The sequence below is a fragment of the Aulostomus chinensis genome, chromosome 3, assembly GCF_037954235.1.
Source record: "Aulostomus chinensis isolate RoL2024-O1b breed Wild chromosome 3, RoL_Achi_v1.0, whole genome shotgun sequence".
NCBI lineage: Eukaryota > Metazoa > Chordata > Actinopteri > Syngnathiformes > Aulostomidae > Aulostomus > Aulostomus chinensis.
This window is the reverse complement of record NC_141322.1, coordinates 27,866,840-27,879,260: the sequence shown is the minus strand read 5'-3', so window position 1 is coordinate 27,879,260 and position 12,421 is coordinate 27,866,840. Positions and strand designations below refer to the sequence as shown.

The 12,421-nt window shown below is 40.7% G+C and overlaps 1 protein-coding gene across 3 annotated transcripts in view; it reads left to right on the top strand.

Annotated features, from left to right (window-relative positions):
• igsf21a (immunoglobin superfamily, member 21a) overlaps positions 1–12,421 on the top strand; it is a 184,424-nt gene that overhangs the window by 113,318 nt on the left and 58,685 nt on the right. For all 3 annotated transcript variants that reach the window (XM_086200105.1, XM_086200104.1, XM_086200106.1), the window contains one exon: positions 1,907–2,025. In XM_086200105.1, the coding sequence (XP_086056231.1) occupies positions 1,907–2,025 (119 nt within the window). The remainder of the gene's footprint in view (positions 1–1,906; positions 2,026–12,421) is intronic.

Below are 12,421 nucleotides of genomic sequence, written 5' to 3'. Positions count from 1 at the left end.
AAATATCAAAGGCCAGTGTGACAGGCGCACATCACGGAAGCATATAATCCCACTCCTTCATGTCTGGCTTCCTCCAGTTTTGTTCTTCTTTATATTTTTAAGGTTTTGTGATGGCACAGAGATGTGATATTGAAGACTCTTGAGAACTTCAGAGCCTGGTGTTTGGTGTGCAGAGCAAGCCTTTATTAGATGATTAGTGCAGGGGTTACAAGGGGTGAAGGAGGTCAGATAAGTACGGGGTGGGGGGGGGTGTGCATGCAGGGACTTATAGGTGAGCAGGAGAATATTGTAAGTGATGCGAGACTTGAGCGGGAGCCAGTGGAGGTGGATGAGGGTGGGTGTGATGTGCTGCCAGGGCTTGGTGCGTGTGAGAACTTTGGCAGCTGAGTTCTGCACATATTGGAGTGCGTCCAGGGCTTTGCTGGCTACCCTGGACAGGACTGCCATAGTCCAAACGGAAGGTTATAAAGGCATGAATGAGTGTTTCTGCTCCAGTGCCTCTGAATGATTCCTGAAGTCTTAAAATGTTTTGGAGCTGGAAGAAAGCAGTGATAGATTTTACCGTATACCAACAACTCTAACCTCTACACCAGCATATGTGGACACATCTGGCATACAGACACACCAGCCAGAAAGAGCTAATCCAAATTAAAGAAAGCATGTGACTCCTATTGCCTAAATATAGGTGAAATATGTTGACAACACCATTAGATGAAAGTTTATTACATTTATGATTCATATTTATGCGGTATATGTGTGACAGCAGATGTGCCAGATGTTGCCGAAAAGGGACAGAAACAGAGGGGAAAGCAATGCACCTTTGAGCTGTTCCATCCTGACAGTTCAGGCAGAGAAAATAGCTTTTCTTTAACAGCTACACAGTCACATTTGACAGCAAATACTCTGATGTTTGAGGAAGCTCTCAATGAATCCAAACAGTGACGAGGATTCTGCGAAGAGCGTTCACGCCCCATTAAATGTCAGTTACATTTAACCATAGGAAACGACACATAAGGAGGAGGTCGGCTCGGTAAATGGAGCTGCCGCTGCTGCAGCAGCAAACGTTGGATAAAGTGTAATCAGCAGAGTGAACTGATATTTTTAGGTTCAAATGTGTTCAGTGTACACCTGCGTGAGTGTGAATGGATGTTATTCGCTGTAGATGAGTCTTTGATTATGAAGCATATTGAAAACAGCTGAGGACACACAGCTGAAACTTCAGTTTTCTGCCTGAACGAACACAATGCTCCATAAATAGATTTTTTTTTTTTTTTTTTTTGTAAATGTTTGTCCTCTACTAACACTTCATTGGAGACAACTAGTGATAAATGTTGTCTTCAACAATGGAAGAAACACATGTGCAACTCTACGACATATTCCACTCCATCACTGCCAATCATACTCTAATTTAGAATGATTTAATTAATGCATCACTGATATCAGTGAATTATACATTAATTCAGTGTAAGCCTATTGCTCATGGATTTAGTATTTACTGGAATTTCAGTCAGATTCCAAGGAGTAAAGGAGTTGGCTACAATTTAAGAGAATGTTTTAATTTTTCAGTTCATAAATGTGAAATTAATCAATTAGTCAATTAATTAATGCTATGACAAAAAAAATCAGTTCAACCTTTCAAAATACCACGGTATGTATGATACTAATGTGTTTGTGTCGTACACAGAGTCCCACATTGTAGATTATTCATGAATTTCTACATCAATAAATCCTGAATCAGAAAAGAATAAATCCAGCCTTCTGTACTGTGTAAGCTTCATATTTGTGAATGTTGATATTCATCCGCTCACTAATAGATACACCATGTAATGTTTACTCTTTTTATGCATCAATCAATAGTCAATGCTGAGATTTATCCTAACTGATAGAATGGCTCTTGTGTTTCCAGGCTCCCGGAGGTACGGATCTCAGACAACGGGCCTTATGAATGCCATGTGGGCATCTACGACCGGGCAACGCGGGAGAAGGTTGTCCTGGCCTCAGGAAATGTTTTTCTTACTGTTATGTGTGAGTACTCTCTTTACAATGTATTTCTAATATATTTATAAAAAAAAACAAAAACAGAATAAGCAAGGTCAGTCCTAGTTTTCTTAAAGTCATCAGGTTTAGATGGTAGTCAAAATATTAAAACTCAATCTCAAGGACGGAGAGATGAGTGCCTCTCTGTGTATGAGCTCAGTTGTTATGTGGAGTGCACAATGGCCTTCAGGAATTCTGGTCAGCTTTTTCAGGTCAGCGGCTCTGGGGGGTTTCTCTGTCTATGCAGCAGCTCACTCAATTTGTGATGTGATCCGCCAGTGTTATGATGCAATTGGCGCCCCACCATGGCGGGGCCTCTGGGCACGCTCCAGCAGGGGCGACACGTCTTGAATTGGGTTTGTCAGTGGAGGGGCTCTTCTTGGCTTCCTCCTGGTAATCTATTTCCTCTCTTGTCTGGTGATATGTCAGAGACAGGACTGCTGGCTCCGTGGCCGACCCTGGGCCTGGTGCACTGGGGCTCCCTCTGCAGCACACTGAGGTGTGGGGGATTCTTAGCTGTTTGCTGGAGAGGTGGTGTGGATGTACTCAGTCAGTGGTTTTCTACTGTTGTGGTTGTGCTCGTTTCAGACCAAACTGAGACTAAATTCATACAGTATCCAACAGCCTTTGTTTTAGATGTTGATCAATGGATTCCTAGAGGGATGATGTGTTTCTGTAGGCCATCCTGAAAGTGTTGTATCTTTCAATAAATGAAAACCCATTAAAAAACCCATTGCTTTTGAGATGAGGGATCTGTATAGTTCAATAACTTCTGTGTTTTAGGACTCATCCCAGTGTTGCTCTTAAACAACGCCCAGTAAAAGGCTGGGAGCATACAGTACATAATATAGACACAGCAGTTACCTGGAGGTAGGTCTAGTTTTAATGTGAGGAGTTTAATCCCAGCTGGCCCCAGGGAGAAGAGGCACTGGGATTTATAGGAGGTGAGTGCCCTGTGGGTACCTTCCTGATTGGGCAGTTCGTGTAAAAAATGTTTTCTGAATTAACCATTAATAGAGCCCACAGGCTCCAAATGAACTCACAGAACTCAAGTTGCGTTCCAGGTAACTATTTATATCAACTTATTTGTCTCCAGGTCCATCGGATTTGCAACATGGACCTTAAATTTGCAAAGCAAATGCAAAACAAGCCAATAAAAAAAAAAAAAAAAAAGCAAAATGAGAATTCTATTGCTGAATTTCCCTGTGACAGACTCAGACCTCCAACCTTCAACATTCAGGTGTGTTTTATAAAAACATGTCTCAATAACACCCTGCAAACCTTTCCAGAGGACTGGACACTGATTGTAGATGTTCTCTTGTGCGTAACTGTAGCCCGTGTTGAATGTTCATTTTAGCTGGGTTGTATTTTTTGGGGTGGGGGGATGGTTTAAATCCACGTGATTATTATCATTATATTATTCATATGCTGCAGTCTGGTTTGATAAATGTGGATCAACGAGGATCCTTTTGATTATACAAGCACCTCGTAAGCTACACCTGCAGTATAGTTAAAGGTAAATCACCAGCAAACACGAGCCATCATTTTCTGTTCCTTGCATGATTAGATTACAAGTTTAAAAAAAAAAAAAAGCTCCACCTCCATCAGTTGGCTTTTGAGGAGAAAACAGCAGCGGTATAGGTAACAGGTGGGACGAACAAATATGGAATGTCTCTTATATGGAGGTGAATATTTATTACTCTTCATCATTTTATTTTCCCCACGGTGGCTACTTTTTCCTTTCTTTTGTCTGATAGACATGAAGAATGAATGAACAGACTTCTTTGAAATCTTGAGGAGGGGAAACGCTTTGGGCTTAAATCTGAGTGACGCTTCTTTCACCTTCAGCTTTGATCTGATGAATTTACACGCACAAATTTGCTTAAGTTCTTCAAACTTGATTGCCTCTGCATTACCGTAGCTATTTCCATTATTCAGTTAACATGATATTTGAGTGGAAGTGGCTCCGTGCCTGTGGCCTATTGCTCAGGCTGTGTAATTATTGTATTTAAATCCCCTTAACAAGAGTTGTGTTTCTTGGCTCTGATGTCTCAATTCCTGCTGAAAAGACATGCTGTTATCCATGTGGTCCAATGGCTAATTAGCAATGTTGAGATTTTTCAGTGGAACATCAGACAGTGTGATTATATTAGTCTATTATCACATTTTGTGCCTTGAAGAGCTGCCTGTGGAATTCATGTTCTTTTTTTTTGTCCTTTTAACTTATACATCTTTTCTTTTTCTTTTTTTCTTGCAAAGCCATTGACCGGCTGTTCTGTTGTTTTTTTATTAAAGCGCTCCACATTGATGTCAAAAAGAGAGACACACCTATCAACGGAGAGGAATTTACTCATTTAAGTGTTGATTGTTTCGGGGATGGGCGGGAAGACGTGAATGATGTCGTCACGTGATCGCTGGAGCACCCTAACTCAGCTGGGTCTTAAATCACCACTCCACCAGAGAGGGAGAAGAATGGCCTCTGGCATTGTAGCTAATTGCCGTCTAAACTGAAACAGAATTATTCATAACCCATTAGTGTGTCAAGTTCAGTGGAAAGTAAGAGAGGAGAAATAAAGAAAGAAATGAGGGAAAAAAAGTTAATTAATAGGAAGCAGTACATGGAGAGTATTTTAATTTTTTAAAGGGCTTCATAAATAAAAATTATCATTTTAATGAATCCCCTGCCAAGAAATTCAATCATCCCATTTTAAAAGGCTAAACCCTGAACCTGTGCTACCTCCGCTACTGTCCTTCACTCTCTGGGAAGTTTGAAAAGTTTTTGCTTTGCTTCCTACACTGTATGAGCATATATTGACTGTTACTATGACAGGTGTTAGCCTACTCTGTATAGGTGTACCAAAAGAAGTAGCCGGGGAGTGTAAATGTATAACAACATGCAGTACACAGTAAAATCTATAGTTGGTTGAACTTAGACTTGCAAGTTGTGCCTCTAAAATGGGAGTCATCTCAGCTGGAGGTTTTATTTCCACCGCAAAAAAAAAATCACATCACCTCAGTTATTTAACGAATGATGTTTTCCTTTGTTGTTTGAACAACTGTCATATTTTCCATTCAGGAAAACTTGCTTTGTCATGTCAAATACACATTTCCACTTTATTTCAACCCAAATTTTTCAAGAACTATATTCCTAAACGTTGCTGTGGTTAGTAAACAATGTATAAGGTGTTTCCCCATCTTCCTTTGTAGAGTTTTTTACTTCATTTTCCCAATTGACTAAAAAAGTGTGCCAGTTTTCTTGGCGTCCACCCCATCCCCACCCCGCCCTTCCTCTTTTTGACTCATATATGATTCAAATGACAACCTGGATGAAACTCACTTTGAGTCAAGAGAGCGTTTAACTTCAAGTTTAACATAAAAAAAATAAATAAAATCTTATGTTTCAGTTGAGTATCCAAAATACGTCGAGACAAGTGAAGCTGAAGAGAAGACCTCCAGCTGATTGGGCACAGGCTGCTCTGATACTGTCTAATTTGCCACGCTTTTGTCTGTGGAAATATTTTGGGATTTGGTCTTTAATTTAAAAAGACCCAAACGCGACAATGTAAATGAAATAATCTTTTAAAATGCCTTATGAAAACACACGGTATTAGACATACGGTAGCTTCAGATAAGTTGTAATCCAATACAGCAGCTCTGCCGTGTGGCTGTGAAAGCACCGCTACACCCATGATAGGAAAGGGGAGAAAACCCTGTTTACACTTTTACAAAACAAATTCATTTGCCATATTTTTTGTTGACGCTGTCAGTAGGGTCATATTTTTATCATGGCGAACGGTGAGTTTTTACTGGAGTGCATTATATTTCTAAAATTCCCTTGGGAAAAAAAAAATGGAAAAGCAGTACTTCAGTAAAATATTTTCATCATTTAATTCGACTGGTTTGAGTTTGAGCCCATAAATAACCAGAGATGACAAGGTGCTAATTGGAACAACAAGGTGCACGTTGGCACATGTTGCTGATGTACGCTATTTTTTTTTTTTTTTTAATTTGCCTGAATGTTTCATAGCAACAAATGCTTGTATGCTGGCCCAGACCAGCAAAGCCAGCAATGAACCCAAATCCACTGCCAATCTATTATAGTTTCACTGGAGCAATTCAGCAGAGAAGAAGGGGCATGAATTTGGACATAAATGGTGTCTGCATGTGTCAAGTTCTGCACTTTGTGCTTCAATTTTCTGACAGCGAAAAAAACGCTCTCCCAGCTTGGTATCTGCAGATACTCAATTATGTTGTATTGGACATGAAAAAGTGGTATGGAGCCACCCCGAGTCTGTAGGACTGAGCGCAACTTCTAATTGAGTTTGTTGAATATTTTCACGGTGTGGTATTATTCAACTGAATACATCCTCCACCAGTGCCAGAAGCTTTCATGTGATTAGCAGTTTTGCAAATATATGAAAAGATGTCATGAAAACTGTGGTACTTCAGTGACAAATGCAGGACACTCATAGCATTTATTGGTCTGCCTTTGCTGCGAGTCCACCAGGAAACCAGGCAAGAACCTTTTATCCAACCAGATGTTCTCTCACTTAGGAAAATCTGGATCAAAAACTGTAAAATACAGCTTTGTGAGACCCTATACGCTCGTACACATTAATTGTTACATGAAAGATATCATATACAACCAATCTGGTCACAATTACATTCATTGCTGCTTTATAGTGGACAGCAGAGGGCTGTAAAAGGTTAGCTGCTAAAGATTCCTGCTGCAGCTTCGACTACGTAGCTAATTTGCATGCAGTTTAATCTCTGTGACAACAAACAGCAGCGAAGTTAAAGAGCTCTCGCTGTGTTTCTCTATAAGGTTTTATGGAACCCTCACTTGGTTCCCATTTGTAGAATGTTTTTCATCTGAATAAATAAGTATAATTACTTTTTGTTGATCTACATGTATCACCAACAGATATGCTATTTATATAGACAGTCGTATTTTGGGAAGCGAGCTGAGCTAATTAATATGTTTGTTATTGAGGTGGAGGTAATATTCTCAGAGGTAGGAATCTAAAAGAAAAAAAAAAAATCCCCAAAAAAACCTTGAGTAGATAAAAAAAAAACAACTTGAAAATGTTACCGCCATGAAAAACTGACCTTCAGCTTTCATCAGCAAGCCAACAATGTAAAGATAACAACATTATTGTTGTCCGTGATGAAATCTGAGCTAATCTCCAAGTCTTAACAAATAAATTCCGATTGATTTCTTCTATAGAGCTTAAGAAAGGGGAACATTCCACTCATTTTCTCCGTGGACGAGTTATTAGTCTGAACTGTCAATGGTAGACTCACCACGAGTAGCAGGTTGTGAAGAGAAAGCTGATATCACTTGCAATGCATTATGGGGTGAGAAGCTCCTCAGCTCTTAGATAAAGCTCTGCCTTCTTTGTTTTCCTGTTATCTTTTTGCAGCGAATCAAATATTTTATGGTCACGCTTGCCGATTGGTTTATTCCAGCCTTCTATCAGGACACATTGAAATGTTACTGGAGGAATTAGGAGGAAAATGTACTTTTACTGCAAACCTGTGTGTTTTTTGAGTATCTCTGTTGACTACAACCAGGCAAATAGTGACGTTGCGCTGAATTTGGCCCAGAAACACAACTGATAATAACCCACAACAATTATCGTACAGCAGTTTGTGTGCTGAACTGCAGTGAAGATTTGAACCAGACAGAGCTGCACCTTTAGCGGCTGACACTATAATAGATTCAGTATATTGTGATTTCATCATGGAGGGTGGGAGGCTTGTGACCCATCACCAATCAGATAAAATAGATCTTTCATTCTGCAAACACTGACATATCCATCCCTGTGAAGCTAAGGTCATAATTTCAGCCTTTTGTGGGTGAAAGAAATCAATACATCTTTTGCCAATGGTCCAGATTGGGTCATTATTTGTTATTACCTGAAGTGATTCCTATGCGACATTACAAAGAGTACAAGGAAAGGTTACTTCTCTCCTCAGGACTGAATCTGACCTTGAAAAGTCGGCTCCTGGTTCATATGTTCTCAGGAACAATGAAGGTCCTTATCAGACGACTGGTGGGACGGATACCATCTCTAAATATTTCTAAAAACTTTTTTTCCCCCTCTAATGTTTTGTAAAGCGTCATTTAAAGGAAAGCCTTCACGACCGGCAGAGCTCGCCTGTAGAACCCTAGAAAACAGAGAGCTCAGGTGTAGAGGGGCTAATTACCTTCTCATTCTATAAAACTGGGATTTACTTCAATAATGGATGCCCAACTTTAATTAAGCACTGTGTATATTTAGGTGCTCGTTTATAAATGGGTGGGATTAACGGTATACGGGCCAAGCCCAAAGACAACTGAGTCTCTGCTGTGTGTGAGGGTTGTGGGGAGGCAAGGTTTGATTGATTGCTAGTTGGGAGGGAGTGTTCCCTCTGCGGCCTGTACTTGTTTGGGAAGTGAAGAGAACGTCTTGGCCAGAATCGTCATGTAGAATTACTCAAACACAGTGGCCTAATTTTTAGCTCTCAGAAAGGTTGCCAATTTTGTCAGACTCATCACTTGTATTCTGAAGTGTTTGCCATGGCGTCTTTCTGCATGCCTCGGGTCACCGAAGGGGATTGTTCAAGTGTCCTTGATATGATTCTCTCTAATTTGTCCCGTATGTTACCTTCCAGCTCATCATACTTAATATCCTGCAGCGCGCTATCAGTATCACAGCCCGTTCAATGGACTTGGTGCAAGAGTACCTAACACAGAAGGCAGAAACTGTTGTCTTCGTAGCTGTACGGCCTAATTCTACATTCCAGCTCGTTCATTACAGGCTAATTCTTTGAGATGCGATCCATCCTTTTTTATTGTTTTTCCTGTTTCTGTAGAAAAAACAGTGTGGTGTCTTCCCACTCTTGTCCATTACCACCGTTGCCATTCAGGTTAAATGGCTGATAGCAGTGACAGCAGCAATAAAACATGCTGACTGGGAGCCCTGTGAAGAGAAAAAAAAAAGAGTGAAATGAATTTCAAGCGCAGATGAATTATTAAATGTCTGTCTTTGAGCTAAACCCTGGGGTGATAATTGAGGCAAAAATAAACAACCCATGGGCTTCCTCAAGGATTGCTCTGCCCAACACTGCACTGGTAGTCTGTGCATCAGGATGTCTGTGCTCCAAAATTTGTCAGGCGTTTAGTCTTTCCACTGCGCTGTCAAGAGTTTTATCAGAAAAAGATCTGTACTCCTTTTAGTTGACATTGCTGAAAGAAAAATAACAACGCCAACGTGTGATTTCTCTAATGAAATCAGGCGAGGAATTTGCATCCTTAATTGGTTAAACGTTCAAATTTTACTGATTTGCGGGGTGAACTTAAGCATCAAGAACAAGTCATTTCTATGTTCCTGTTCATCCAGTCAGTGTGTATCAGTGGGGCAACCGTAGCCCCATGAGTGAGCCTGTTTTCATACCCGCACAGCACACAAACAAACAAAAACAAGCATCTGATGGTTTCATCATCGTCTGCTCATATTCTGTCCGCTGAAAGGCTCCAGGAGGCAACATTTTGGCTGGAGATATTGTTTATCAGCGAAGACCTGCATTCACCATATGCAGGCTAATTCTGTGCGCTGATTACTTCCCATTTGCATGCATGAAGCTGGAGCTGTAAAGATTAGCAGAGTGGTTGTCATAAAGAAAAAGAATTAACTGGGCAAGAAGTAGCCAGAACCTCTCACCGCAGCTTCAACACACTGCTGAGGAAGCCTGTTGAAGAGGGCGGATGCATACACACACTAGGAGACAGTGGCGGAAGGAGAGGGTGCGGGGCACCGTCTGCAGCGGGTGACACGTAGCACAGACGTGATGCTGTTGCACAGGGTCAAGCAGGGTGCGGCCTACGTACATTGTTTTTTTGAGGGGGAGTGTTACTTTGGCAAAATTAATAGATTTTTTTTTTTGATTACTGCATTGTATGTGAATCACCAGCCTTATATAATCTCAATGAGTGTCTTGTTACCTCGAGTATAGCACAATTGAATATGTAACCGAGCCGATCCGCCTGTTACCTAAGACATTACGGTGCAAGCATGCAACATGTTCTCTCAAAAACCTATGCATATCCCACTGAAGTTAAGCACAACTTCCTTTTTCAGTCCCACAAATGTTCAGTTACATAAGTAATTGGTGTGCCTGCTAAACAAACTGTGAACCTCAAGCTAATGATGAGCATTCCTTTTATTCTCAGAAGAAAATTCAGGATAGAGACAATGCTGCAGTCGTTTTGAAACAGAAATGCCCCTACATTCTCGCTAAAAACTACTGGTGTTGTCATCAGATAAACTGATACCTGTGTGTTGATGATGTGGGTTTTATCCAGATTAAATAGTGCAGTACCTTTGGTAGCTATACATGCAACTGTTTTCCCCGTCTCATCCCAGCAATGTGCTTTGGAATTGATCCCTAGCTGACTAGAATCCTCCCGGAATCACATGACCTCCAGGAATCCTCCAAAATTGTCAGCCTGTCAAACACATGCTTCATCACACTTTTAACAGATTTTAATTAGGAGATTTATGCATGATGACAAGCCAGATTCTAACTCTACAAAGGTAAGAGCAGCAATGCAGTGACCGAACACGTTTTTCTGTGACGCGCTCAGCATTGTAAGTCCATTTTTCAGTGGAAAAATGAATCTGAAAACAGAACAAGCTCGCAAGGTGTAACAATGACATTCTGTAAAACAACACAGAGAAGCCGCTGGTCCTAGAAAGACATCTTTATATATTTACTGAAAAACATATGAATTATATATAGCACCTGAAATGTGAATATGTAGTCCTCTAAAGAAAAGCCTACTTATCAGTTCACATTGGATTTTACTGTGTATTGTTTTAATTATATAAGTAAAAGCACAAGTATATTTCCGCATTTATACATACTCTAACAGAAGTCATCAGTCGTACATCTACGCTTTCATTTTAGACATAATGAAGGCAAATTATGATACATGTGTATTTTTTTTAGATCGATTTCTTCATTTGAAGCCTAAAAATACTACATTATACCACACTATGAATCATCGCTGCTCTCCTCACGACAACCACATGATGAAACGTATTAAAAGTTTGTTTCTCATTTTCAATGTCGCCGTGTGCTTAGTGGACGTTGCTGCTGCACGCGTTCACCAAATGCCGTTATTGTTAATTAGGGCTGGACTGTCTATTCCAGACTCTTGCAATGAACAAATAGCATTTCGCGCGGCGTGACATTGAGGGATGTTTATGAAAGCCTGTAGGACACAGCTTCTCCTGACTGTCATGCATTAATCATTTAGGAGGGTCCCTCCCCCGATACTTAATGCCAGTCATGGCGGGGGAGCAACAACGGTGCACATCATGGGAAGATCAGTCTTGGATTTATCGCCTTCTCCTGCTATACTTACATAGTGTTACACCTAATGGAGAATTAAATATTTGTTGAAGTCAACAAATCACATCAAACACTGATCAGGCCAAGGTTGATAGATGCGCACGCTTAAAGTTGTCAGCGACGTGGAAACTGTGTATTTTATAACAAGAATAAACTTCCAGCAAATCCGTGGTTTTTTTGTGTGTGTTTTAAAGCATCATATTAAAACACAGAAGAATTCAGCTTCAAATAGTTCCCGAAGTCTTTAAATCATCACTTTAGAATAACCTTGTGATGTCTTTCATGATGCGGCCCTTTATTGTTTTCTTCAGTAGCGTTCCCTCGTTCATCCCGAGACGTGCACGTCTCATATTGAATGCGATGCCTCCCCTGACGTCTCCTCCGTTCACTCTGAAGTGGAGGCTTCACTCCTTGTGGTGCTTTCTCCCTCCCTCCCCCTCACTCTGGATGTCTTCATCACCTGCTGCCCATTGCTCCCCACCAAGGCCCCTCCTTTTGAGCGTGGATGAGTGAGGAGGTAACAGAGGAGAAACAGTTTCGCCTCCCCGGGGACGTGCCGCCGATTGTAACAAAGCGTGTGAAAAGCTCTTTGTCTCTCTACCATTTACCTCAATATCACCTTGCTTGATAAGTTGTCTTTGCGACAGAGTCATCCTCATGAAAATAGTCTCGGTTTCACAGATTTTGTTTTTGAGGAAGTTTGCCAAAACTTATCAGACAGTGTTACAGGAATCAGTTGATTCACTTAGGAAGCTGTGTGTTGTATTAGAAATTTAATCAAATTCTCAATAGACAAACTCAAGGGCATCTGCAACTAGGCCTGGGTATTGTTATAAAATATTCAATATTGGTACCTAGGCTGTGAAACTGATTAAAACCCATTTTAACAAAATGACAATGGCATACACATGACATCACGAATCTTGCTTTCAGCTCCTGGGCATTTTCACACACACACTGAACAGTTCTGTAACAGGATCATATA